The following is a 27040-nucleotide window of genomic DNA, read 5'->3' as shown; positions in this document are numbered from 1 at the left end:
TCTGATCTTTTGACTGCTGTTTTCTATTTGGTGCAGATGGGACCTATCTTGAAGAGAACGGCCAACTCCTTTCGGCTTCTCCCCCCAACCGATAATTATGTCCCTCCATACAAGGATCCATGGAGGTTTTGGTGATCTTTTTTCCATCAACCATCGGTTATTCTTGTCCCCTTCTTGGAGCAATGCAAATGTTTTATGCACAGCAGCCAGTAAATCTGCATGGCTTTTCTCTGAAAGGGAGTTGAAATATTACAATGTAGGGCCTTTATGTTTCTATATGTAGCTTGGAGAGAACTGATTTTGTTGTTATATTGAAAGAATTTTCAAATAAGCACTTGTACATTTTATTCATAGCACTTTCAGAGCAAGGTTCCTACTCGACAGAAAGACTTTAGATTTCAGGTTGATTGTCTTGAGGCATAATGTATGGATAATACTTCAAAGCTGAGTTTGGGTTTGGATCTCAACTCAACTCTCTCCGTAATCAATGAGCATGACCAACACGTATTCTATGAGTTGGTCTTGGTAGTATTGGCTAACTGATCAATGCATTTGCTCTTATCAATGCATTTGCTCTTGGTAGTATTGGCTAACTGACCAACTGATCAATGCATTTGCTCTTATCTAGTACGATTAGTTAATTTTACCAACTACTATTATTTTTCATGTCAATTTTCAGATTCTAGACATAAATGGCACGCTGATACGTAGACCCTAAAGATTTCTTGGCTTTAGGATTCTCATTTTCTTTGTAACAACCAATCAATTGAATGATATTCATATTTACAAAATCCAATTAGTAACATACAAATAATATGCTACGCACTTGTCCTAACCCATTTTGAACCATGCCTTCTCTAAACCTAATCTATATGATTCTTAAATTCCTCAACACCGCCCCCCCACCCCCCCAAAAAAAAAAAAAAAGCATCACTTGTGAGCAAAGATCTCATATTAGAGAACACAAATGATTGCTTTCTATGTACATATTTAAATCCTAACCAATGAGCTAGTCCGAATTCCTGCCTTCCATCTTGCATTTCTGACTGGATTCATTAGGTACTTCCCATTTGACAAGTAAGCTGACCGCAGTTGAAGAAGCAGGCAAGTCAGTCCTGTGATGTTGTAGAATATTCGAAAAGAAGACGTTTGGAGGGTGCAGATTGTAGCAGCACTCTTAAGCGGCTAGTAAGCTGGTATATTAATGTCCACTGCATTGCCATTTCTGAGTCCTTCATTTGTCTGACGATAGAAGCCTGAAAAGGAAAAGGATTTCATAACATGCAGGAGGAAAACAAGAAATAAATTCTGTTTGTCTATCCCAGCCCCAAAAGTAAGTAGAAAGAATGCCAGAATAACCTGTAGTCGTTTGCCAAGCTGAACTTCTACTTCAGTGCCAAATGATATATTGCTAGCCAGAGACTTGAGAGGATCGACAGTGGGGTCAACAGACAGCAGAGTAGGGATTTGTGGTGCATAAACAAGCCTCCATCTAGCATGCCCAATCTCACCCATCCCCTCTATTCTTGGCATCAAAGTCTCAAGTGTAGCAGTCGCAAGTTTCTTGAGTGCAAGCTGTCCATCACCTTCCAATATCGACTCGGCAAGTTGACTTTCAAAAACTCTAGCAGCCTGCAGGAAAAGAGATATAAGCATTAATTTCTGAGAAAAAAGAGCCTGCTTTTGTGCTATATACCTATTTGATTTTGAATATGACAAGTAATCCATATTCCATAATTTTCACATCATTAAGGAAAGAAAGAAAAATGTTAGGAGGAAAGGGTTTCCCTCACAACACAAGCCTCTACAAAGCAGGATATTCATCACCAAAAGAAATATTTGGTAATAAAGACTTGCATAAAAATTTCTCTTCCAGAACTACCATTTACAGGCAGCAAGAAAAGCTTACTGAGAATTCCAAATTGATAACTTCTTATAGTTCTCTGTATTACTGACAAAGCTATTGAAAAAACAAAAAAAAAAAACTTCCAAAGACTTGCATAGAAATTGTTCTTGGATCACAACCTGAACGGCTGAACCTGGACCACTAATGGATCAACAGAACAACATCAACATTAACTCCTTGCCTATAAACAGACTGCATTTTATATTTCAATTGCAGGTATAGGACACAATAAGGACCAAAAAAGACATCATTTTGAAGATCCATGCAGAATGTTATCCAATTTAGGGTATATTTGGCCAAGCTTTTGTAAAACAGTTTCTGTTTCCTAGAAGTAGTTTTTTAAAAACTGTTTCTAGAGAAACATACTTGTTTGGCCACAAAATTTTAGAAGTGCTTTTTAAGAAATAGAAACAATTTTACATTGTTTGGCCCATTGAATGAAAAAATACCCATTATCTTTCTCACATTTCTCCACCTTTCCCCTGCAAAGCTGCAACTTCAGGCCATTCAATCAATCAATCGAAGCCTTAGTCAAAAAAATATGGACTACTTGCCATTATTTCACTTTTTTTAATCAAACCACCCACCACCACGTCACTGCCACTAATGGATTAATGGATCTTTAATGTCGTTCCTAGTTTGTCACTTGTCCAAGTTCAACCTAGTGACCCATAAAAACCCACCCTAAAAATACCCAAAATTTCATCCGATCCGAAACATCAATCCTCCCATCGTCTCCTTATAAGTGACCAACTTTGCCACCAAAATCTCCACTAGGCTATCGAACAATAAATCTTTGGGGTTTTTAGCAGATGCAGAGCATATTTTTTTTTGGAATTGTGGTCAAATCTATGGAGATGAAGATAAAGGAAAGAGAGTTGCCTTATTTTATGAGGGAATACATGGCCATTTTAACTTTTTTAAGGGCATATTGGTCTGAAAAAAAATTCATTTAATAGCCTAAACTCCTCCCTGAGAAGCTAAATCAAGAAGCTAAAATTACTTTTGCAAATCACACCGTTTGGCCAAGTTTCTCCTTTTCCCACTTAATAACTCTTCAAGAAACAGGCACTTAAGTGTTCCTAGAATATGCACAGAACTAAGTATACAAAGAATAACATCTAGAGAATACATCTATAGAAGATCTACTACTTCGACAGTGGTCGGAGTTAAAGAAGCAAGAGCTAATCATGCTACAAGGATTTAAGCACATTCACAATTAAGTATACTACAGCCAGAATTTAACCTTCTTCAATTATAAATTTAAGTGGACAATTGAATAAGATTTTATGCATCGTCATCAACTCAATAGGTTTACAACTGGATAGAAACATGTAAATGTACAGATCATCACATCCATTGAAAAAAAAAAACAAATTAACTGTACAATACATTACCTCAGTAGGAGAAAGAACATCCTGCTCGACAGAGCGTGTAGAGGTTACAACCAATTTTTCGTGCCAATTACTAGCTAGACCCTGAATCCTGAATTGCCACTCTGAACCAACCAAAGCTAGGTCCAATGTCGGATCCAATCCATTATCAGGCTCAAATTTTGCAACATTTAAATGCTCTCTTTTGAGTCTGACCTGGAATTTGAAATGAGTACATGAGCATACACAGCAGCCTGTAGCCAGATAGACATCAAAAAAGGACTGAACTTTACCTGTGTTGCAACAAGATTAACATCACCATTTTCAAATGTAAGAACTCCTTTGGGTTTAATTAGCTTAGGATTTGCAACACCATTCAGTTCTACCTCCCCACTCACAGCAAAATTCAGTATCAGTGGATAGACTATTCTCAATTCGGGTCCAAGAACAAGCTTCAAGTTGATCAATTGTAGATCCACTTGTGGTTGTCTATTTACTTGTTCAGTTTGCTTCCCAACTTCAGTCTGTTTTCCTGCCATGAGGTAAATGAGAAAATGAGTATAACATGTTTAAAAAAAAAAAACAAAAAGTTATGCCAAGGACAAGTCACAAGGCCTAGGTTTGGCTAATCTTCAGGCTGTAGACTAGGTTGAAGAAAAGAAAAATAAAACAAGAACAAAAATGTGACAACAACAAATCTAATCAAGGTAATAGCTACCTGAGGGTTGCAATTCTTGTAAGAAACTGGAGGTTGAGGTAGCAGGTTCTGAGCCAAAAAACCGTGAAACATATCTTGCAGCAACCATCCGGTTATAAGTGTCCTTTGGGAGCCTTGTTTGATTAGATGGCAACCTATTGAATGGAGCAGCTCCACTACCCTTATCATGTGGTAAATATGCTTCACCATGACTCAATTTTATCTTCCCGGAAATACTAGGTTGCAATATCGATCCAGTTATTTGCAACTGAGTATCAACCTGACCACTATAAGTTGAACCAAAAAGTCAGCCATGAGAGTAGAATCCAAAAGTAGAGAGGTACTAATGTCTATGTAATTACGGAAGTCAATAAAGACTTTTTTCATTGTAGGAAATGTATTAAATAACTAAGTAGGCACACAGTGCTTATTAAACCAGCTGACCTTAGATAATTAAAGACAACTAAGGAGGTAACATGTACCTACCTTAATATATTTTTTGCCCTGACTTCCAGATCTTCACATTTCAAGTCAATTTTATCATCAGGGGAAGCTTCAGCTGCGGTAAGGGGAAGGTTCCCTTTGAGCAGTAGCTTTCCTCGTCTGCTTACTCTACTTTCCAAGGAGTTTATGCATAATCTATTAGATTTTACTAGAACTCTACCACCTAAGTTTGTAATAGGTTTGCGAAGTACTGGTGAAGATACGGAAGCCCTGTGGAAAGTTGCAGATCCATCAAGCTCTGGTTGTTCAACAGTACCTCTCACCTAGTTATTGAAACAGATCGCATACATTAGAGATGCAAATTACTAATTGGTCATTTGGTTGCACATTGATATATCTTTGATCACATCAAGTGCAGAAAGAGAAAAGATTCTAGAGAAACCTGAAGCATGATTTCTGCATTTCCATGAAGCCAATCAGCATAGGGAGACAAAGCAGTCAATAACATCATGCCCCCATCTTTTATATCAGCATCAACTCTAACTTCTCCAGCATCTAATAAGTTCCAGTTCAGTCCCCTCAAACTTTCAGCAAGCTGAATATCCCAAACATCTTCATTTCTGTCTCTTGACGCTTTTTTTTCTGCATCACCATCACCAGACTCTTTGCCTCTGTTCTTAACCCAACCGGGGCTCCAGATTGATTTGCCACCATTAGTAGTTGTATCTTCTTCTTTTGAAACACCATTGTTCACAAAAGTAACTGGAACGCTTCCTTGAACATGAACATGACCATTTTGAACAATAGGTTCAAATTTGGCATTGAACAAGAAACGACTTCCTGAGGTCAAGGAAGCAACTACTTCTGCTCGACCAAGATCTATACCCCCAATAGCACCATCCAGGAGCCTTATTTGTACATCACACTCTGGTTTCAAGAGGTTGCCTCGTAGATCCCCCTCCATATGAAGAATTCCTTTCACTGGTGCTAAAAATTGCCTTAATGACATAATTGCAGCAGTGGTTGAAGATTCAATGACCTGCACAAGCATAGGTACTAGACTAACGGGGAAATTCAGAACTGCAAAATGAAGATTTGTCTTGGGTCCCAACAATGTGCCATCAGCATGAATGGTGGCATTGTCCTTTTGGATAAAAATCTTCTCAAGGCGTAAGCCACCATCATTGCTGTATGCACCAATTGCTTGAACATGCTGTGTTTTGTAAGCTCCCCATTCCCATTCATCCCCACGGAAATCAAATTCTGCCTGAAAAGTAATTTAGGTCAGTCACTCATCAACTGAAAGTCTGAAATACCTCTGAATTCAATTATAACAATGCAGGTATATGTTGAGGATGATGAAGTGCCACAAAATTATACATCAAAATAAACTAAAAAACACCCAGAACCAAACTCCAATTAAGCCATAAACACAGAAGATAAGAGTCAAAGTGCACAGCCTCCAGGTAGAAGAACAATCATACTGCTCTCAACTTGAGAAGTCTAAAGAAAAGGAATTAAAACCTCCCCCCCCCCCCCCCCCCCCCCCCCTCAAAAAAAAAAAAAAAAAACTAAACTCCCCTTTTTAGTTATTCGAACTTCAGAAGTAGCATATGCGTAAGATAGGATGTACAGAGGTTACCAGTTTTGTTTAACCTTTTACCATCCACAATATGGGACTGTAGATGTTAATAGGCAGGAGGAATAATGTAGCCACTACCAACAAGCAATATGGATTATATCACCTATTGAGGACTTAGGCAGGAGCACCAGTATCCACTGTTTCCTCTTAATAGTCTAGAAGAGAGGGTGTTTCCAGACCCATAAGAAATATTCTTTTTCAAAAAAAGAAAAGTTATGGATCAAGAACATTTTGAGGACAAAATACGCAATGTATGGTTCTTCTATAACCCCCTCTTTAAATGACAAACTTTACACTCGTCATAAAAAAAAAAAGCATCATATCTTTCCAAATAATATAGCTTATACTATTCTAGCGGCAATGCAAGCCAGAAATAGTAAGTTTAATAATAGGTTTCAAATGATAATAGTTCAATATGACAGTCACAAATGGCGACAAAAAGAAAGACCTCTCATCTACACTAGAAAACCAGAAAATTCACCCTACGAAATCTATAACAACACTGATGATACCAAACTTCACTGTCAAGTAGCACAGAACAAAACTGTAAATGAAGTTCGGGTATTACAAAAATGAATCAGATATAACCTACCACTGTGTCACCATTGCCGCCGCCACTTGCATCAAGAGATCCATGCCAGTGGCCTTTAAGTTCAGATAAACCTGGTAAACTTATATCTTCAGGGACAACTTCATCAGATGAAGTATATTCCCTTCTTATGACCTGAAAATTAAAATTGGTACTTCGTTAGAGTCTGATAATGAAAGAAAATAAACACGGAAGGAAATTGTGAAACAGAATTTGAGCACAGTATCAAAGAAATTGATGAGAAACATAATTTCATCTACAAACAGTTGCACTATTTTACAGTTGTATAAAACTCAGATTCACCCCAAGCATGCTACAAAATTAGTACTCCCTCCGTTTTTTTTATATGCATCACTTTCCTTTAATGGATGTTTTTTTTTATATGCATCACTTCTATATTTGGTAAAGTTATACTATATTTTATTATTTCTCTCTCTTACTTTAAACCCCACTCAAATTATTTTATCATTTCTCTCTCTTCTATGTCCTCACTTAAATAATAAATTATCTATTCTCTTTCACATACTTTCTCTTTCATGGTCCCCATCATACTTGTATTATAATAATTTATTCACCCACTCACAATATTATATTTATCTCCTAAAATTATGTGCATTCCCAAGTGATGCATATAAAAAAAACGGAGGGAGTACTAAAAAAAAAAAAAAAACATGCAACAGTCTGATTTTTACTAATGACTAGTTTTTTTTCAGAAAATTACAAGTTTACCTAGTTGTATATCAAATGACAACCTTGTAATTAAATGGCGTAATTTTGCCCTGTTTATAGGCAAAACTGCTAACACCAGTATTGGTTTGACGGTAAAACTGCTTATGCTATTACCGGTTTCTCACCAAACTCACCAAAATATTACAATTTTGCTACATGCTAAATGAAATATATTTATTTCGGAAATAAACTGGGGTTGTCACGTTATTTGTTTATGAGAAACTGGTGCAAAATTTGAAGAGCCAACTTACCTCAAGCAGTTCTTGGAGACTTCCTGCACTTAAACCCACTGATTGCAAACTTTTCATGAAGAGATCCTGCAAATACATTTTGAAAGGGAAGATATTACTTTGGCTATATTAGTGCTTGTTATATAATTAAGCTTCTACTAGTGAAGCACAAATAATAAACAACATGTGATCATAAAACACACAAGATATACATAATAAAGGAAATAAATTACGAAACAGATTAAAGGGGAAAAAAACTAAATGTGATACTTATGGTTAGAAAGGTGAAACTTAATGAGATAATGTAACAGATAGAGAGGCAAACAGATACTATAGGGGAAAGCATTCAAAGTAACTAGAAAGATGGATCCTGTAATATCAGTATGGTTGCTGAAATCACACATTTAATATAAAAAGATCAGCAACAACTTACACAATGATAGCACAGCACATTAGTTTGATATAGGCATATAGCATTTAATTAAGTCAATCTTGAACAAAGCCAAAGAGCATTCAATCTTTAGGCTCTATAAAAATTAAATAAATAAAAATAAAAACATTGAATGGTTTACCAAAAAAGATTGAATGTAAAAAAAAAAAAAAAAAAAAAAAAAAAAGAGAGAGAGAGAGAAAAAAAAGAGAAAAAAATAAACCATGGAAATGTAGTACAGAGCACAATTATGGACAAAACCATATTCTGAATTTGCCTTGGGTTAGAGTTATAAGATATAACCTTAGATCTAGAGCGAACAGCAGGGTCAGTACTCCGGGAAAGAAGCCTTGCAAGTGGAAGCATTTCTGCAGCTTCAGCTTGAGGAACTTCAAGCCTCACTCTCCATCGACCCATTGATGACATAACACTACCCAAATGCCCAGACATGGCCCTGCTGAAAAAGCCGCCGCTTAGCTCAGGACTAGACTTTCGGTCTCGTGTGCCAGGCAACACATATTCACCTTGAAGCTCATATCGGCTGTAGCTTTGTTCCAAAACAGTTTTCTCAACAGTAATCTAGAAATGACCAGCAAGGGAACAAATCATATAATTAGATAGATTTTATGGTAGTATAAACAGAGAATTAAGACTGAGGCCCCATATGAACTATATTCATTTACATAGTAAAATTCCACATAATAATTACACTGTCCTTAAAACCTTCCGCTTCCCTTGTCCCGAAACAGTTTTCTCAACAGTAATCTAGAATTGACCAGCCAGGCAGTAATTAAGACTGAGGGCCCGTATGATCATTGTTCACTTCCTTGCACAGTAAAATTCCACATTATAAATATACCATCACCTTAGAAATTTCTGCTTCTCTTTGAGCATTTGAAGTTTACATATTTCATTCAGCCCCTTGTACTGACAACATCATGGAAAAGTAGTGGTACAGCCATTTTTAATTGGGAGTATATTTTTGAATAGTTATCGTAGCAAAATAGGCAACAGTATCTTGAATTCTTAATCTCCTTTTCAAAGAAGGTTTTTTTGGGGGAGGGGAGGGGTGGGGAGAGTGTTTGAGTCCTAAGAGTAGGACAGTAGGAGAAAAGGAATGACCAAGTGCTGGAAATCAAGTATATCCATATAGGTGCATAAGTGAATGATTACTTCATGATGTATATGCAGAAACAGCAATGGCTAGCACATGATAAGAGGGAGTAAAAAGGTGCAACACAGGAATCAACACATATAAGTGGTCTTTGAAGCCTTGACGAAGCATAGTCTTATGTCATTAAAATCCTATCTATCAATGAAATTATTGTTTCAAAAGCTCCATTTCGAATAGCCTGTTTATAATGAATTAATGATAATGGTGATGACAATATTACATAGTGCTATTAAAAGATAATAGTACTACGTATTTTAAATGGAATACTATTTCTCCAACTAGTAATTAATGGCAAATTATTTCTTCACAATTGGAAATGTCATTGGATAAAAAAAAATAAAAAATAAAATAAAAAATAAAAAAAAGGTAATCTTTAAAACCACAAGGATATTATTTTCCAAGTTCCTTTCTCCACGGAAAGTCATTTAATCGCTTGTACAAACATTGCTTGTGTTACCTTGATACTTTAGAACTAACCTTCGTTATTTATATAAGAATCACCAAAAAAAATCTAAAGGGGGAAAAAGAAATAAAACATCAACAAAACAATTATTTCATATTGCGAAGTTAGCAAGCTTGTTATTCTAGAGTAAAAAGACATCAGTTTAAGAACTCACAACATCTCCACTCCATCTGACAGCAATGTCCAAGGCTTCACCCAATACTCCACTGAATTTTGGACGTAACATTGACAGCACACCTAATCCCCTCCTCTTTTGAAAATTCAGTTGAACTTCCGCCTGAAGGAAACAAAGGTAAACAATGTACTTCAATAATTAGTATAAGAAGACAAACATAGTCATAACAAAATAAAAAATAAAAAAAAGACCAAAGCTTCTTCTCGTAAAAAGGATCAAGTTGTCTTCTTTTGAGAATAATGTATAGCAGCCAAGTATTTCATATGGTCATACTGACCATCAAATGCTTCTCTTGATTGTGTGTATAATTTAGAGCATGATAGGAATAAGGTAATGGTGACAGATTATACATTCACGTTCCTCATAAATCAAAATTCTTCAAATCAAACATCCCTTTGGCATCCGAAATTCTTTTATCACTCAGAAAACAAAGAGAAAACAGAGAGAACATCTGAAATATGTCATCAATGTCAAGGTAGCTCAGGGTCCAATAGCAACTTTGATTCTTCTTTTTTCTAATTGAAGTAATGTGAATAGCATTACTAGAGGAATATTCTCAAATTGACAGTAGAAGAGAAATATACAAAGTGACCAAATAAACCAGTAACCAGTACCAAAGTTCATAAAGCCAAATATGAAGACAAAATGAAGGGAATTTTTTCCTCAGAAATTAAAAACATGATACAGGGGTTCTTAATAATCTAATTTAAAGGAAGCGACAGTATCAAGCTCATCAGATTAGTGCATGCCAATGATAAATATCAATAAAACAAGCCACAACCATGCCACGTCCAAGTAACATTTTGACACCCAATTTTTTAATCATGTAGATTCATACTATCCTATGATTCAATTTTACCAATTTTATTCTACCCCACTCACAGATCCTAGGTAAATCCCCAATTCTAATAACCAGTCAGGGTTAATGAATAGAATATGTCAGAGTTAGTAAGACCATTCTTTCAATGATGGCTAATCAGTAAGACCATTCTTTCAAGATACAAAAATGAAATTATGCAAACAGAAACACGGAAGAACATAATTTAAATGGATATGAGTTAGGATAAAGGTTCAATCAATGCAAAAAAAATTGCAAACTCTTTTCCAATTAATTCTGAACATAGATTGTATATAAAAAAAAAATGAATCGGTGCAATGCAGGACACAAAGAATGGGAAAGAAAATAGAAAGCGAGCAAAAGACTTCTATGTTCCTATTCTATGGCTTGTTTAGTTATGAAATACACTATCGTAAAAGTCAGCTGTAAAAAGGGAGACAATAACTTACCCTCTGCATGGTTCCTCTGAGTGAAGCAAGCTCTAATTCATCAAGAGGCAAGTGACGAATCTACACAATCACAAATATACAATTGCTTCAATATGTTTAAAAAGTTTGAAAAGAAAGTGCCCAATAGGATACAAAGAACAGAAGCAAAAGAGATGAAGGATATGCCTCTAAATTAGCTGAAAGTTCTGGTTGATAAAAAATATTCGCTTTCAGTTGTCCTTTTTGAAGAGAAAATGAAAACAGTTTTCCTTGTGCTTCTTCAGCTGGGTGATTTAATAGACCTATGATCTCCAGAGAAAGACTTTCATCTGGTCTTCCAGTAGCATCCAGCTGAAATGAAAGAATTTTAAATTGTCAGAAGAGGTCTATTGGTCATCAATTATGAGCCCTGGAATATTACCTTAATGCAACATTAATTTGAATCCCCAAAAAAAAAGAAAAGTGCAACCATTATAATGATAAATCATTGTGGCCCATATGTCAAGAGAAAGAAAACATAAGTGCACCATTAATTTGAACATCCAAAAAAGGAAAGCGCAACCACTATAATGAAACAGAGGTAGTATATGGGAATCCCATGCTCAAAACAATTTTCATATTAGGTTCTCGCAAAACTTGAATACAATAAAGAGGCCCAAGAATAGGCAGATTCATCCTGTGTAAGGAAATATAAACGCAAACATCATCACATGAATCCCCCATTTATCCCACCAACCCCTCCCCCACTCCACCCCCATCCCCACCCCCCCCCCCCCCCCCAAAAAAAAAAAAAAAAAAAAAAAAAAAAAAGAATTATATCATACTTCCAAACCTTACCTTGATACGGTCACGTGAAAAACTCATATGTCCAGCCAATTGAGGAGCCAGTATCAACTGGTTGAGCTTCAAGCCAGACACTGAAACATCACCTACAAGACAATCCATTTCCTTATCGCTATCATTATCATCAGCAGCAGATTGTTCAGATGTATTTGAAGCACTTGTTACTTGGCCTTGGAACTTGATTCTTCCAGTTGCTTTGAGATTTACAGGCCTTGGAGCATCAAATGGATAGGACGAAATCATACTGAAAAACTCAAAGCCACGCATGCGTAAATCTAATTCCAGTCCTTCCATAATAAAAGCTTTTGCAGTCTTCAAAGCATAGTCTTCATTTAACCAGTTTTCTTCTGGATAATGCATCAGCACTTTTGTATATAAATCAAAAGCAATTGATGAAGAATTAACAGCAATGTAGTCATGGCATATTATGACATCTCCTCGTGCATCAACAAATGAACCCTCAGCTTTAGGTGCGTTCCATTTCACATCAAATCTCCTACAATTACACAGATTGGCACATAAGTACAAATGCAATATGACAGAATATAAACAACAATACCATAATCTTTTGCAGATCCACACCAATTATATCTATTGTCTATAATATAAGTGAACTACCGAAAACTTGGTGTCAAAATTTTGATTTTTTTATCACACCCTTGCTAGCCTTAGTGTCAATTTGTATAAAAGCACCAAAAATAAATAAATGTGGAGATATGCACACAAGCTATCTTCTTTATATATATATATATATATATATATATATAGGGGAGGGATCCGGTGAGAATTCATACTTATATGAGAACTGATCTATAATTTAGAACATGTGAGTAATAAATTAGAACATACGAGTTAGAATTTAGAACATGTGACTCAAATTAAAAATTTGAACATATGAGTAATAATTTAGAACATCTGTGTGAGTAATATGTTTAGAACATCTGTGTGAGTGATATGTTTAGAACATCTAATTTAAGAATTTGAACAAGTGATTAAAAATTTATAAAATCTGCTTTATGTAATTTTAAACATATGAGTAAAATTTAGAAAATCTGATTTAAGATTATGAACATGTGAATAAAAATTTAGAACAAACTGATATAGAATATAGAAAGTGTGAGTAAAAAATTTAGAACATATGAGTAAAAAAATAGAACATACGCTTTAAAATCTGGAACATATAATTAAAAATCTTAGAACACGCGTTTTTAAATTTAGAACATATAAGTTAAATTTTGGAACAAGTTATTTAAAATTTATGGTATCAAACTTAACTAATTTATGGTTTAGAACATGTGAGTACTAAATTAGAACATTTGATTTGATTTAGAACACCTAAGGAAAAGTTTAGAACATCATATTTAAAATTTAGAACATACGAGTAAAAATTTAAAACATAAAGAGTGTTCTCACATAAGAAAAATTCTCACGAGAGCCTCCATATATATATATATATATATATATATATATATATATATATATATATATATATATATATATATTAGCAAAGATTATATGGTTAGTAAGTTTTAGGAGTATTGGTTTTAATTAGTTCACTTTCATAGTTTCCAAGACATAACTTTGAACATGAAGTTATTATAAATTATGAAAAGTTGATACGGCCAACTCCGGCATGTCAGCTTAGTTATCCTCATCAAGCCACTTACTTGATGTCTAGCTTTCCAACTGGTAGACGCTTTATTTTCCCTCAATAAAAAAAAAATAGATAGAAACTACTCCAACAACATTTTTTATTTTAATGTTATGCGTTTAAAGAAAAACATTGCATATGAATATTGCAAAAATCTTGTATTTCACAGGAAACACAAAATATATTAGATAAAAAAAAAATAAAAAAAAAAATAAACTAAAGAAAAATATTTTCAAATTTAAATTAATAGTGCATATAATTATTTTTTTTTCAAACTATCAGAATTGACTCATCAATATGCAAAGAACATATCTACACACCTTACAATTATCATCTACATAGTAGAAGAAGTTGTCAATAAATTAAAATTTTTAATTTCTTTTTGTTTTTACATTTACAATTGCATACCCTACATTTTTAGACGAGTTGATTGTAATATTAACTTGAGTATTTTATTGAGATATACCAATAGTGATATAGATAAGCAATATTTTAAAGACAATCTGACTTTTCTAAAAAATCATGAATAGGCATACAAAATTTTGCATAATTGCATATATGCTAATAAAATAAATTCAAGAGATTAGAGTTTTACATTTATAGACAAGAGTTGATTGTAATATTAACTTAAGTATTTTATTGAGATGTACCAATAGTGATAGATAAGCAATATTTTAAAGACAATCTGACTTTTCTATAAAATTATGAATAGGCATACAAAATTTTGCATAATTGCATATATGCTAATAAAGTAAATTCAAGAGATTAGAGTTTACGGTTTTAGAAGGGATCCAGAAACTTTAGTCTCGCCCTTCAGTTCCCCTAATTTCATAGGCAGTAGATCCAGAAAACCAGGTAGATATCTGTGCAGAATCTTGTTGAAGGATAAACTTCCAGAAAAATTCACATCCAATGCTGTCTCATCTACCTCGGCCTGTTTTTATGTTTTAATAAAGAAAATTAAAAGATGAGGAAATTCGTAATAAAGCAAACAGCTCAAGTATCAAAGGAACAAAAGTTGGATAGTTCTTGATTCACAATAATAATACAACTAAAACAGGATAATACTGAATCACCCAATCATAAGTTACTTATAGGATGTCAATAAAGCTTGATCACATGAATGGAAAGTTCAACCAACCACCCAATCAACATAATCACTAACTAGCTCTAAAGATTCTAAACAAGTGAGTAAAATAAAGATGCAAGCCTCCAATTGAACTACAAACAAAATCATAATGCAAAATATTGCTATTTTCAGCAATGATAGAAAGTAAAAGTTTCCACAAGAGAATATTCGAATATTAATGAGATGAATTGTGTGAAGAACTAATGCAATTCCACAGACTATTACACATCGGAGCAAATTAAGGATCCTTCTGCCCTCGTTTTCAATATTTTCAATCAAAGACTATCTTTATCTCCGAATTCAATGTTACTTGTGTGTGTGTGGATTGTGGAAGACCAACAAGCTTGAATCTAGTACAACTCAACCAGTTCCTCTCCCTCCATGTACACACACATAGCCAGAGAAAACTTACAATCTCTTTATCCTTCAAACTCCCCTTTAAAACCTTAAGAACATCATTTACTTCACTGAGTTAAGCCCTTAAGCCAACTAATTCCAAACAAAGATACACTCACATGCCAAAGATATGGAAAGGAATATAAGACAAGCTCTTACTTCAGAAGGATGTACACAAAAAGACAGCTAAAGTTAAACCATAATTTTTGTTAAAAGTCACTTCATAGTTCACACCTAAAAGTTGTTGTAAATCACTCATCTCAAACAATCAATAGGTCATCCCAAAGAGTCACACAATATCACATAAAAAGTCACGTCATCTAATTATCTCATAGAAGCCTTTCGCTAAAAATAATTGATTAATAATGGATCACATAACCAAAGACTGATAAGAAGGTATCAAATATAGCACCTATCATACACAACCATCGCCCTAATGCTCTATTGAGTCTATTAAGACTCCCGCCTATAGCAAGAAAAAGAATGAGCTCATAAATGGGCGGATAACAGCAATACCCCAGCAAATGCAGATTTTACATTGGAGTCTTGATCAATAAGGCAATTGGCTTATCCACTACTTTAAAAAAAATCAAAAGGCAAAAGATGGATAAGTTTGATATTGGATTAGTCCATTGCATTATAAAGCTGATAAAGTGTCCAATGGTAAATTCAACTTTGTTGAAATTATCTGAAAACTGCAGCTAGTTTGTTTGGTAACTGTATATAATCACTAAACAATACATTACCTCAGGGCAAATCCAGGCATTCCCTGCCCCTCGAATTTCACCGCCATCCACAAGGCTAGCCCGAATTCCGTATAAATCTGCGATCTGTACATAGAAATTTGCAGTCATTTGACTCAATTTAAACTTATTGATGGATAAAGGAAATGACTACACAAGAAAAACACACTTACCTACACATTTGAAAATAGTCAATGAATCAATTATATTCAAGTGATTATCTACTTTGGTTAGTGGGAATTTTATTCCCGTAGAGGATGAATCTTATTATACTCATGTTTGCCTATGAACAAATAGTTATGACTTATAATAAAGCTAGACTTGATCATCTTAGCAAATCAAACAACGCCAAGATATTACACCCTTTTTAAAACCAAGTAATATATACAAGAATCTATTATATGTTAACAGCTTACACATGTTTAAAGCCTAAAAGATGGACAAATTTAACCTAAAAGAAAAATAATTCTGACACCACTATTTCTCATCTAATGCGCTAACATACACTACCTGATATTTCAACAAGAGCATACATGATTAAAAAAAGTACTGAAATTTCTGACTGACATGCCAGAGAGTCTAACATAGAAACATCAAACTACCATATCACACAGAGCACAATTAAAAATTTAAAATCTAGCAGTTCAAAATATGTCAGTGTTGAAGGTGATATTATCAGTGTTGAAGCAAACATAAACTAACAAATGTGCTGTTTTTAAGATTCACTTACACAATTATCAGTGTTGAAGGTGAAATTAGCTGATAAATAAGAGAAGGGAATATGATCAATTGCAGCTACAGCACCCACATCTTTACTTTTTGCTACTGCTTCAGACGCAGATGATGCATGTATATCAAACACTGAGGGGCCCATCTTTCTTGTGGCCATTCCACTGCCCACAAATATAGGAGCATCCAATGGTCCTTGACAATTGAAGATGGCAGTCACAAATCCAGCTAACTGTAACCAAACAAATTAATTACTTTATCTAAAAGCTAGAAGATCCATGCAAAACAAAAGATGGCAAGAAATATGAGCCAGCAGAAACTAGCAACTGATCACAGATATACTTAATAATGCAGCTAACTATGTGTCAATTCATATATTACTACCATTAAAAAATTAGACTTCTAGGATAAAACCTGATCCCTCACATTTCTTAAATCAATTGTACTATTATAAATATTCTTTTAAACAGGTTATAAGGGTATCAGAACATAACCAATGAACTTCCCTTGCTAGTAAAACCAGTTCTGACCATCCCAGAATACAAAACAGATTTAAAAGAGCAAAAACAATGAAAATATTGAGCCTATAGATTATAAACTGAATGTCTCATGAAAACAGGTGACTATCAAGGCATCAATTACTAAAATAAATCTCCTAGGATAAGTCTACAAAAAATCATAATCAGATACTAGGATTAAAAAACTGAGTTCCTTTTATTAAAAAAACAAAAAAAACAAAAAAACAAAAAAAAAATAAAACAAATAACAGGATGAGTACTTTCTTGGAAAAGCAGGTAATTGCTTCCAAGTTCAAACTGAAACCAAAACCTTTTTTTCTTGTTATTATAAAGTGGAATTTTCTGCTCCTAAATCATCTTCTCAAGAGATTTATGATTCAGTTTTCTGCAGCCCTAGTGCCCACTATACTCCAGAAACCGAAAACCCTAAATCTTAAAGCCAATAAAATTTCGACGCTAAAATAACTACTCCATCCATTTTAAAATTTCCACATCAACAACTATCAAGGATGCTATGTGTATAGGTGTCACAGTAAATAGAGAGAGAAGAAAAAAAATAAGAGAAAGAATTATGAAAAAGAGAGAAAATAGGATTGATAGGCAAGAAAAAAAAGGTTGTCTTGAATTCAAATCTTAATTAAAAAATATAGAAGCGTAAAAACTATTGAGGGTTGAAAAAAGTATAACGTTACACACTTGCACCTATGAAAATTTTCAGCAGAAGTAAGATTAAGCCACCTAAGCTCGGTCTGGTCTGGATTCTGTACACCATACATGCCAATTCTAATAGAAACCAGCCACCAAAAGCGTATGGACCTTGTCATAGAGCAAGGTCGGATTTAACACCATCACATCACTCACTTCATATGAGAAAGCAGCTGGTTAAAACAAACAGATTTTAACCTTCCATCAGAGACAATCTACTTACTGGAAATAATAAAGGCTTCATCTTGAAAGTTTTCATAAGAGCATTGACTTCAACACAGGGAACCTGCAAAACAAAAGACAACTATCAGAATGCTGGCTGGAAATTAATCGTAACTTACGGCAATAGAGACAGGACATGGTGTAAACAAAAGCTCAAGCATAACGGCAATTTCATGACATACCATCCCAACATAAAGCAAGTTACAATGTTACATACGCATTCTTAAAGGCTACACATAGGTAATACTATATCTTATCACTTAGTACCACTTATATTATAATAAATAATGCACATTCAAAATATCTGTGAGCTCTCTGAGCAAGTGAGCAGCATTCCAGGATTACTAGAACAATACCTGGCACATTAGATGAAACTCTCCTTCCTCGGGATTAATGCCAAAATCTCCAGAAGCTTCCAAAGGAACACCCCCAAACCAACCATTTGCATTGTGCAAAAATACACGTTGACCACGAAAGCATAAACTTGCTGACATATCCTGGAAATAACATTGGCAAAATGCAATAATAAATTACATTGCAACAGTGAAATGCATTGGTTTTTTATCATCATTCTAAATAAAAAATAAGGTATACAATTCAACTTAAGAATGAAGTTATTCTATCATAGAATAATGCATAAATTCAAGCAAGCACCCTCTAAAGCAATCATAAAATAAGCAACTTGTAAACCTGTTTAAATGGTATTTAAGTCAGCTTACCTTCTCTAGTTCTAAACTCCAACTCTCCTCAGTGGTGCATAACAAGTTTCCTAAATTATGAAAAGGATTAAGTATCGTGCTTAAATAAAATAACAGAGCCTTGATCCAACTACGCACGCTATAGGTAATTTCTTTAATTTTTTCCGCATTAAGCATTTAAATTTACAAGTACTTAAAAAACATGTAGAAAATTTTCTCGGAAAAAAGGTTTCTCATCAAATATATTGCAAAACTTGTGAGCCTGAGCCACATCGGATAGGGGTGCTGGGTGGTCTGTGTCTGTCTGCCTACCAATGTTCCTTCTTAACCCAGTCATTAACCCAAATTCTGTGATGAGCTTTGGGAACTATGGGGTAGTGTGTGCTCCTGTGAACTTTTGTGTCTTTCAATATACTTGTGAGAAGACTTCAAGATTTTTATGGTAGTGACCTTGTTGATTTTCCCTCAAAGGATGTTCACTTTACAATGCAAAATTGTGTATGGATGGTGGCCAAAGTTTCTCTAGGTCAATATATTAAAAAGCTTAAGGCGCGCTAAAGCGAGAGGGGTTCTGCTGCGCGTAAGTGTGCTTCTTTGAAGTGAGGTGCACTATATGAAAATTAAAGTTAAAAAAAATTGGCTAAAGTTTGCTTCAGATGCGCCTCGAGTGCGCCTTGGTTGCACCCCATGCGCCTAACCACATATGCCTCGCCCAGACCAAGTTAAGTGCTTACCCCCTAGCGCCTTACACCTCAGCGCCTAGGCGCACTTTTTCAAAAACTGCTCCAGGTTGCATCAGAATTTTTGCTCATAAATGGATTAAGTAGTTTCTAATTTGGTGCAAGCCTTGGTCAAATACTCTAAAATTGTGATTTCTGATCACTTCATTATTATTTTATTTAGGAGTCTTGTCCACTTTAATTTAAGCCCTATTCCTTACTTTATCAAGACTAAGTGAATCACTACTTCAGAGTTTTATAAAGCAAGTTTTGGAATTGTGTCAAAAAGCCAAGAATCTCACGATTGAGTCTCAAATTGATTTAGTGTCAGACAACGTGACTAATTATAAGGAACTGTCAGCAAATTATTAAACAAGAAAAGTGAAGAGATAAATTAAAAGAAACCAAACAAGGAAAAGTAAGAAAGTGGAAAACAAGAGAAAACAACAGCAGTGTAAAATAAAAACACAAAAAAAAGGAGGGTTTAAAAATAAAATATTAAGAAGTTTTTAAAGAAGGCCAAGAGGAGAGGTAAAAAAAAATTATAATTATAACATAAAGCACTGAGAATTCCGGAGCATAGGATAATATAATTGACAAAAAGACACCCCCTACTGAAGAATTCAAATTCTTAGAGAGAGAGAGAGAGAGAGAATTTAAAAGAACATACAGAAAACCATGAGGGAGCATCCAATATCTGGAAGGACAACCCAGTGACATCTAGCTGACCATGTAGGTTAGGAAAAGATTCCCCACTCGACATGCAAATGTGTACCTGCAAAAGAGGATTAATTTAAAATGACGGAATATAATGCTTTCAATGCCAAACTAACATGATAATCTGAAAAGGGATCATATACACTATTGTTGCAGTTGGATAGTCGCATGTTTCAATGAGACCTTTTTTTTAAAATGATAAACTTCATTTGACAAAAAATAAAGGGATGATACATTAAAAAGGAACCCCCAATCTTGCAAAACAACAGAAAAGGAACATGTTAGGAAATGCACCAAAACTCCATAAGCAAGAGCCTCAAGAGTAAGCATATCATTCACTCCCATAGAGTAACTAAAGAAGACTCCTGATTCCTGACCATTTGTTTCCTCCCTTTTTGTAGTTTCTATGGATTTCTTTAAATAATTAATGTCTCCCATATGTCACATCTGTTCTTCCTTTGTCTCTTTAATTCATCATGAATCTCTAGACAAGTAAATATTTACATGAACATAGGAGAATACCTTAATATTAAAGATTAGTAGGCCTCATAATAGAGTTACTAGGCAATTAGACAATAAACCTATCAAGTTTTCAATCCATAAGGCCCAGGGAAAAAAATCAAAGATACATATAGCATTTACTTAAATAAATGTTATCGTCAAATAAGCCCATGAAATATTTTTGTCATTACAATTCTATCATACAGGCAAATGCTGTTAAAACCACCAACGTAATAAAAAGGCAGATAAGCACCTCACCACTTGCTCTTCCTTTTGACCATGCAATTGGAATTTCTAGGATTCTTTCAAAAAGCTGTAAAGCAAAAAAAAAAAAAAACAAAGTACATAACATCATAAGCATTCATAGCTTTCAAGAATGTTATGTTGGAATAATTCCACAACTTCAAATAAAAATCAGCATATACCTTACCGGAACAAAAAGGTTGGTAACTTTCAGATTGGCATGCCACTTCTGTTCAATAATATCAACAAAAACATCTGTTGATAACCAGCCACCATCATCGATTTCCCTCTCTGATCTCCACATCATACAATTTCCACTAAGTTGCACATGTACTCGGCTATAGTGGTTTTGAAACTTTACATGTCCGTCAACATTCTCCATCACCCTACACAGAAGGAACATAAAGGGTAAGATAACAAATTAAGCAGAATTTTTTTACGAGTACCAAAGAGAAAGAAAAGGTCTCTCAGCAGATGGATGGCTAGGTACACCTGAAGTATAAACCTCACAAAAAATTGACACCAAGTGTTGCAAATCATGCTTTAAAGAAGATATTTAAAATAAGAGTAAAAGAACATGTACATTGGTCTTTAAGTATGATACACTACAAATCTACAACCCACCAAGATGAAGTGTTCAGACAATTAATGAAAAATTTGAAACAAAATCTGAAAGTATAAAAGCAATCAAACAGAAGTCATTGCAAACATCGTCCTTTTGTATGTCAAGAAACTGCAAGGAATTGTTATTAGGGAGCTAGACCCTTTAGGTAATGCATAATAGTTTTGTTATTAGTAGCTGAAAAGAAGTTACAGTATTTGTTGGAGGAAGTTTTCTATTCATATAGCACACTTGAGAGAAAGTTATGATGATTATAGATAAGAATTCTGTTTTGTTTTTGTTTTGTATAAAGGAATATTGCAAGCCATTCGCATGCTTGATGTTAGTATGTTACTAGCTGACACATATAGCAATGTAGCATCAAAAATAACAAAGCAAAGAAAACACTAGATCTAAGTCAAATATTTGGCTTACATCAGAGATGTAGACCATGCCAGATCAGTAGCGCCAACAGATGAAATAAGAATACATCGTAAAGCCCACATACTTAGTAAAAATGTTAGGCAGCTCTAAACAACACCCCTATGACAGGAGCCTTTAAGGCAACCAACAAAATTAAATAAGACGGCGAATGCATAACAGTAACAACGGATTGTATTAGGTACCAAACAATAATGTAAATCTGAAAACCAATGCCAAAAACATTCTGCATAGGCATTCTTGTTCTCCTCTATTGATCTTTGGTTTGTGTGTGTTGGTGCACATGTTCTCTATCTTACCTCTGAATTCTTTGCTACAGCAGACCTATCTCCATTTTGTAACAGGAAGGATTGTATTAGGTACCAAATAGCAATGTAAATCTTATTTGAAAATTCCTTTGACAGATAGTTACTTCATTATCTCACAGATAGAACCCAGAAACTGGATCAAGGACATGCTAGTTTCAAACAACAATTTCCCAAGAAAGCCAACTGTTTATCTTTGACACACTTCAGGGCAAGCATACATGTTCAAAGTAAATGTCAAGAGCATCATACAACAAAAACAATTTTAAACATATAGCCAACTGGAAGCTCGACATCAGAGATAACGAGCACAGAAATGGAAGTGCAACAAAAACATTCATAGTAATATCCTACCAGATAGGCAGATAGTAATTCAGAAATTAGCCATCAATAATTTTAACTGAGAATTGATCTTCTCAAAAGTAAATTAGTCGCACCTGGGTTCTGCGTCCCCGTATCCAAGCAGCATCAAAGTTCCTCCTTTGAAATAAACAGAATCGAGAGTAACTGGTAGTGTCTTATCAATCCTTTCAGTCTCAATATCATCCACTTCTTCAACTAATTCTGTGACAACATTCTCAAATTTATGACCCATGCCATTCTTCAACTCTTGGAATGGACCAGACACAAGATAAGAAAATTTCTCTCCACTGCTTCCTGGAGGTGAGGTGGAGGTTGATTTCAAATTTGGAGGCCAAGCAGGTTGGGAATCATTACCCACAGGTGAAGGTTCTTGACGCACAGTGGCTTGATCAAACGATCCAAGATATCCTTGATCAGAAGACGTGCCTCTGATGGTTTCAAAACTTTGGTGTTGCATTGTGTCTGATCCATCTGATAGGCTTACATCAACACTTTCTGGACCTCTGCTACTCAGATCAGTAGCATCTTTCTTTCCTGCAACATCAACATCAGCAATACATGGTAATTTATCACTGGTTATTTCAGCATCGCCCACTACAAAACTAGATGAATCAGATCCAGCTGTATTTTCAATCTCTTTGTCCAACAGAACTGATGAACGTGGACCCACAGCATGATCTCCTGAATATGAGCTTCTAGCACTGTGAGTTGACAGTTCAGGCGTCCCATAATCAGCATTTTCCTCTCTTTTGGCATCAAGATTATCACTGCAGTTGGTGGCTAGCCTTGTGAATTCATGTGTATTTAAAAGGGAAGTGAATGCCACACCTGAACTAGAAGACTGGGTATAGTCTTCAAGTCCAAGCCTTTGGAAGTACAAAAAAGCAGCAGCAGCACTTCGCTCAAGAATTCTTCTTTTAGCAGCATCACCAGACGCAGAGAGGTCTCTCCCGTTGGTTTTTCTTTTATATTTAGGCATTGTTGGACCAAGCATGATTTGGAAAAGGGACTTTAACCTTGATCTAGGAGCCTTTATGCCAAACGACTTCTCCAAATCATCATGCTTCACATCATATGGAACACCCATATCCATGGAATAATGATCCCTCCGATGCATCCCTTCATCCCCACAGAAGTGTGACTTTTCATTCATCGTTTCTGTTGTACCATTTTTATTTTCCTCAGCATAAACCTCAGCAGAACTAGAGCCATGGTTAGGCACAATGTATCCTGTATCTGCAGCTCGCCTAGCTTCATCATCTCTTTCTCTATCCCACTGAGCACCTGCCTCTTCTCTAGCGGCCCTCCTAGTCCTCGTACGAGAATCAATTCCTTCTTCCGTTGAAGTATGTTTCTGAAAGCTACCTTCAGTATAGGGAATCCCCAACCAAGTAAAATCCTTCTTTTGTGCAACCAACAATGTGGGGTGAGACAAAACAGCATCAATCACAACTTTTCCCCTCCTTAAACTAGAAAAAGGATGAATCCTGACCTTTATTGTGGGAACCTCACCACATGAGAATTCCTGAGAATGAGGCCCAAAAGAAGACGACTCCAATGTAATGCTCAAAGGTGAGATCCGTCGAACCTTACCAAAATCAATGTCACGTTGAATGTATTCACTCAATGCCGAAGAAACAGAAGGCAGCAGCTTCAATTCAACGTATTCCTTAGCCTTAGCTCGGCCATACCACAGCAACAAGCACACCCCAGATATCACCACGGCAAAAATTGAGCACCGGAAAAGAAGTAGCCCTTCTTGCCATAATGGAGAAAGAGACTTCACCAGCCCTTTCCCTTCCAAAATACGCTTTTTCACATAATTTACCCTCAATTCATTTCTCGATTCAAGGTCCTCATTCAAAAATTTAGTAATTTTTCCATATATATGGGGAAACCAAACACCATTTGGTGACCAATGATTTTTCTTCCAACATCTGCATTTTGAAGAGCTTGAGCTCCTTCTTTCCGGCAGCCATCGCCGCCTCAAATACACAAGATTACCACCCTTTCTTCCATCTATAGAGCTACAAATGGGTGTCCCAATAAAAGGGGAATGAAGCTTAATGCTCATTCTCTCTCCCTCTCAAAAACATACTCCAATTCATTGATTCACCACTAACAAACCTCACTTATTATCCCCTTTAAACCCAAATTATTGCATAAAACTCATAACAAACCCCAAAATTAGAAATTACCCAAGTTTGTTAACATCAAATTTTGCCCAAACAAATGTCAATTTCAACTTTCTACACTCCAAAGCAAAAACCCATCTCACGCAAAACAAGATTTTTTAAGTAAAACAAAACTTACCCAGAAAAACAATACAGAGATTCTGGAAAATTCTGAATTTGGCGGGTAGAGTTAAGCCCTTTAACCTGCAAAAAAAAAAAAAAAAAAAGTATTAATATAAATATAAAACGAAAAATTAGTATAGAAATTATGTAGTGATGAGAGAGAAAATCATAGTTACCTACGATTCTTTGCCCGCTGCTAATTTCTTGCTAGAAAAGAGAGAATTAAAGGGTTTTTGAGTTAAAAATTAAAGCATTTGCCTTGAATTTTAATTTTGGGAGATGAATTTGTTTGGTTGTTATTCTGAGATTTCTTTCTTCACGTAAGTAAGCGACGAATTATTGTTTTGTTTTGTTCACGAAAATACCATAAAACATTTTTTACCCAGCATAAAATATCATCGAAATATTTATTTGAGGGTCTGATAACGGTAAGCAGGGTAAATTGGTAATTTCATTTTTTCAGTAATATGTGCTATTATTCTAGCCTCTAAGGTTGTAAATCCTTGTAATTGTTAATTGGGCTTGTTTGGCATCATTTTTTATTTTTAGTTTTCTTTTTTTTGAAAACTAAAAACCAAAAACAGGAAACAAGAAAAAAGTATTTCCACTTTTCTGTCGTCATTTTTCAAAATTATCATGATTTTAATAAGCTTAAATAATTTTTGATTCATAATGTGATATATATATTATACTTTTAATAAGCAAAAAACCAAAAAACTAAAAACCACAACGATGTCAAACGAACGCTTAATTAATGAACTCGAACACGACTGTCCATAAATCGACTTGAGTTGGTCTAACTTGACTTTATAAGGGCAAGAATAAATGGATGGTTTTTAAATATTCTATTTTAAGAATTTTTTTTTTTAATTTTTTTTTTTTTTTGAAACCTCAATTTTGAGAATATAAAAAATAATACTTCGTACCTTTTAAAGACAAAGTTGACATTTAATAAGAGTAATTACTCTGTATAATAACAATAACTTATATGAAGATTTACGGCAATATTTGTTGTAAAAACTATATTTTAGCTGAATTCCGGTAGTTGACTAAAATTTCATAACATTGACTGGCACACACAAGTATAGCGTGACTATTAATGACCTTTTTTCCCATTATTTTTCACATTTATTATTCACTCACTTCATTTCTCTTCTCCGTGTTCTCTAATTGCTCCTCATTTGTGAAGCGCAAAGGAAAAATTAGTTCAAACCTCATCAATAAGCACCAAAAATCAAAATTGTTTACTTTGAACTTCAATTACAGTATCGCAAATCAAGGTAATTCTAAAACCCTCTCTTCATCTCTTCACAATATTCCTGTACGAAAATTAAGAAAAATAGGGTTTAATTATTGAAGCATGTTTAATTGGTGAAGTAGCCGTCAAATTGGTCAAATTTCTATCAACCAACATGTTCATGACAAGGTACAAATCTTAAGTTTAAGTGTGGATTTCTAATTGTGAATAGGAGAAATTTAATGTGCCTAATTTAATTAGCCTTCAAATTAATCATCAATGGTCAATTTGGGTGAGTATCGAGTAACATCGGCGCAAGGATATAGAAAAAAAAAAAAAAGGAGAAATGGGGTAAAGAAACAAAAAAGTCATGTAAAGGGGCAAAAGGAGGGTACGTAATTGAGTTACATCATACTCACGTGACAATCAACATCGTCGAGGAATTCGATCAACTATCAGAATCCGACTAAAGGTATGTTTTTACATCAAAATTTGCTTTATAAGGTATTTATATTCATTTGTTTATTAGATAATTTCTCACAAAAGTAATATATGAAGTATTAGGTAATTTTCACGTATTTTCCAAAGAACAAATTAATTATTTATATCAATTAGATTTGTTTTTGTATGACCATGGTGTCCTCTCAATTTCTCATGTACTCCGTAGCATATTACAAGAAAAATAAATTATTGATAATTGGAATGAGCTATTTACATGGCAATTAACTGAGAATGAGGGATAGCTCGAGTGGTTAGAGTTTCTCTCCCGGTTCCAGGGGATCTTAGGATCGATTCTCACCTCGCCCTTGTGGCTCTCTAAACACCAAAAACATAGCAATTAACTGGTAGACATAAGACATGAGA

General features: G+C 34.7%; 1 protein-coding gene across 1 annotated transcript; it reads right to left on the bottom strand.

Moving 5' to 3' along the window:
* Window positions 1-743: 743 nt before the first annotated feature.
* On the bottom strand, window positions 744-25274 carry LOC145586034 (protein TIC236, chloroplastic-like). The gene is made up of 24 exons (XM_081642748.1): window positions 25116-25274; window positions 22717-25020; window positions 21120-21318; window positions 20943-21002; window positions 20142-20246; window positions 18411-18551; window positions 18056-18118; window positions 16611-16841; window positions 15884-15967; window positions 14389-14546; window positions 11956-12457; window positions 11305-11469; window positions 11140-11199; window positions 9832-9954; window positions 8344-8619; window positions 7632-7697; window positions 6655-6786; window positions 4863-5687; window positions 4463-4743; window positions 3998-4263; window positions 3573-3811; window positions 3304-3495; window positions 1360-1632; window positions 744-1256 (listed from the first exon to the last, which is right to left on the bottom strand). The coding sequence occupies exons 2-24, from the start codon at window positions 24714-24716 to the stop codon at window positions 1110-1112; spliced, it is 6588 nt and encodes a 2195-aa protein (XP_081498874.1). The 5' UTR covers window positions 24717-25020; window positions 25116-25274; the 3' UTR covers window positions 744-1109.
* Between the last annotated feature and the right edge of the window lie 1766 nt (window positions 25275-27040).

Source organism: Chenopodium album, chromosome 16 (genome assembly GCF_948465745.1).
Source record: "Chenopodium album chromosome 16, dcCheAlbu1.1, whole genome shotgun sequence".
Lineage (NCBI taxonomy): Eukaryota > Viridiplantae > Streptophyta > Magnoliopsida > Caryophyllales > Amaranthaceae > Chenopodium > Chenopodium album.
This window is presented reverse-complemented; position numbering and strand designations above follow the sequence as displayed.

Coding starts and splice junctions, on each gene's coding strand:
- LOC145586034 (XM_081642748.1), bottom strand. CDS start 24,716: ATGAGCATTAAGCTTCATTCCCCTTTTATTGGGACACCCATTTGTAGC. Junction 21,003..21,119: donor TTACCAACCTTTTTGTTCCG/GTAAGGTATATG, acceptor TTTGCTTTACAG/CTTTTTGAAAGAATCCTAGA. Junction 8,620..9,831: donor TCAGATGGAGTGGAGATGTT/GTGAGTTCTTAA, acceptor GGTCATTTCTAG/ATTACTGTTGAGAAAACTGT.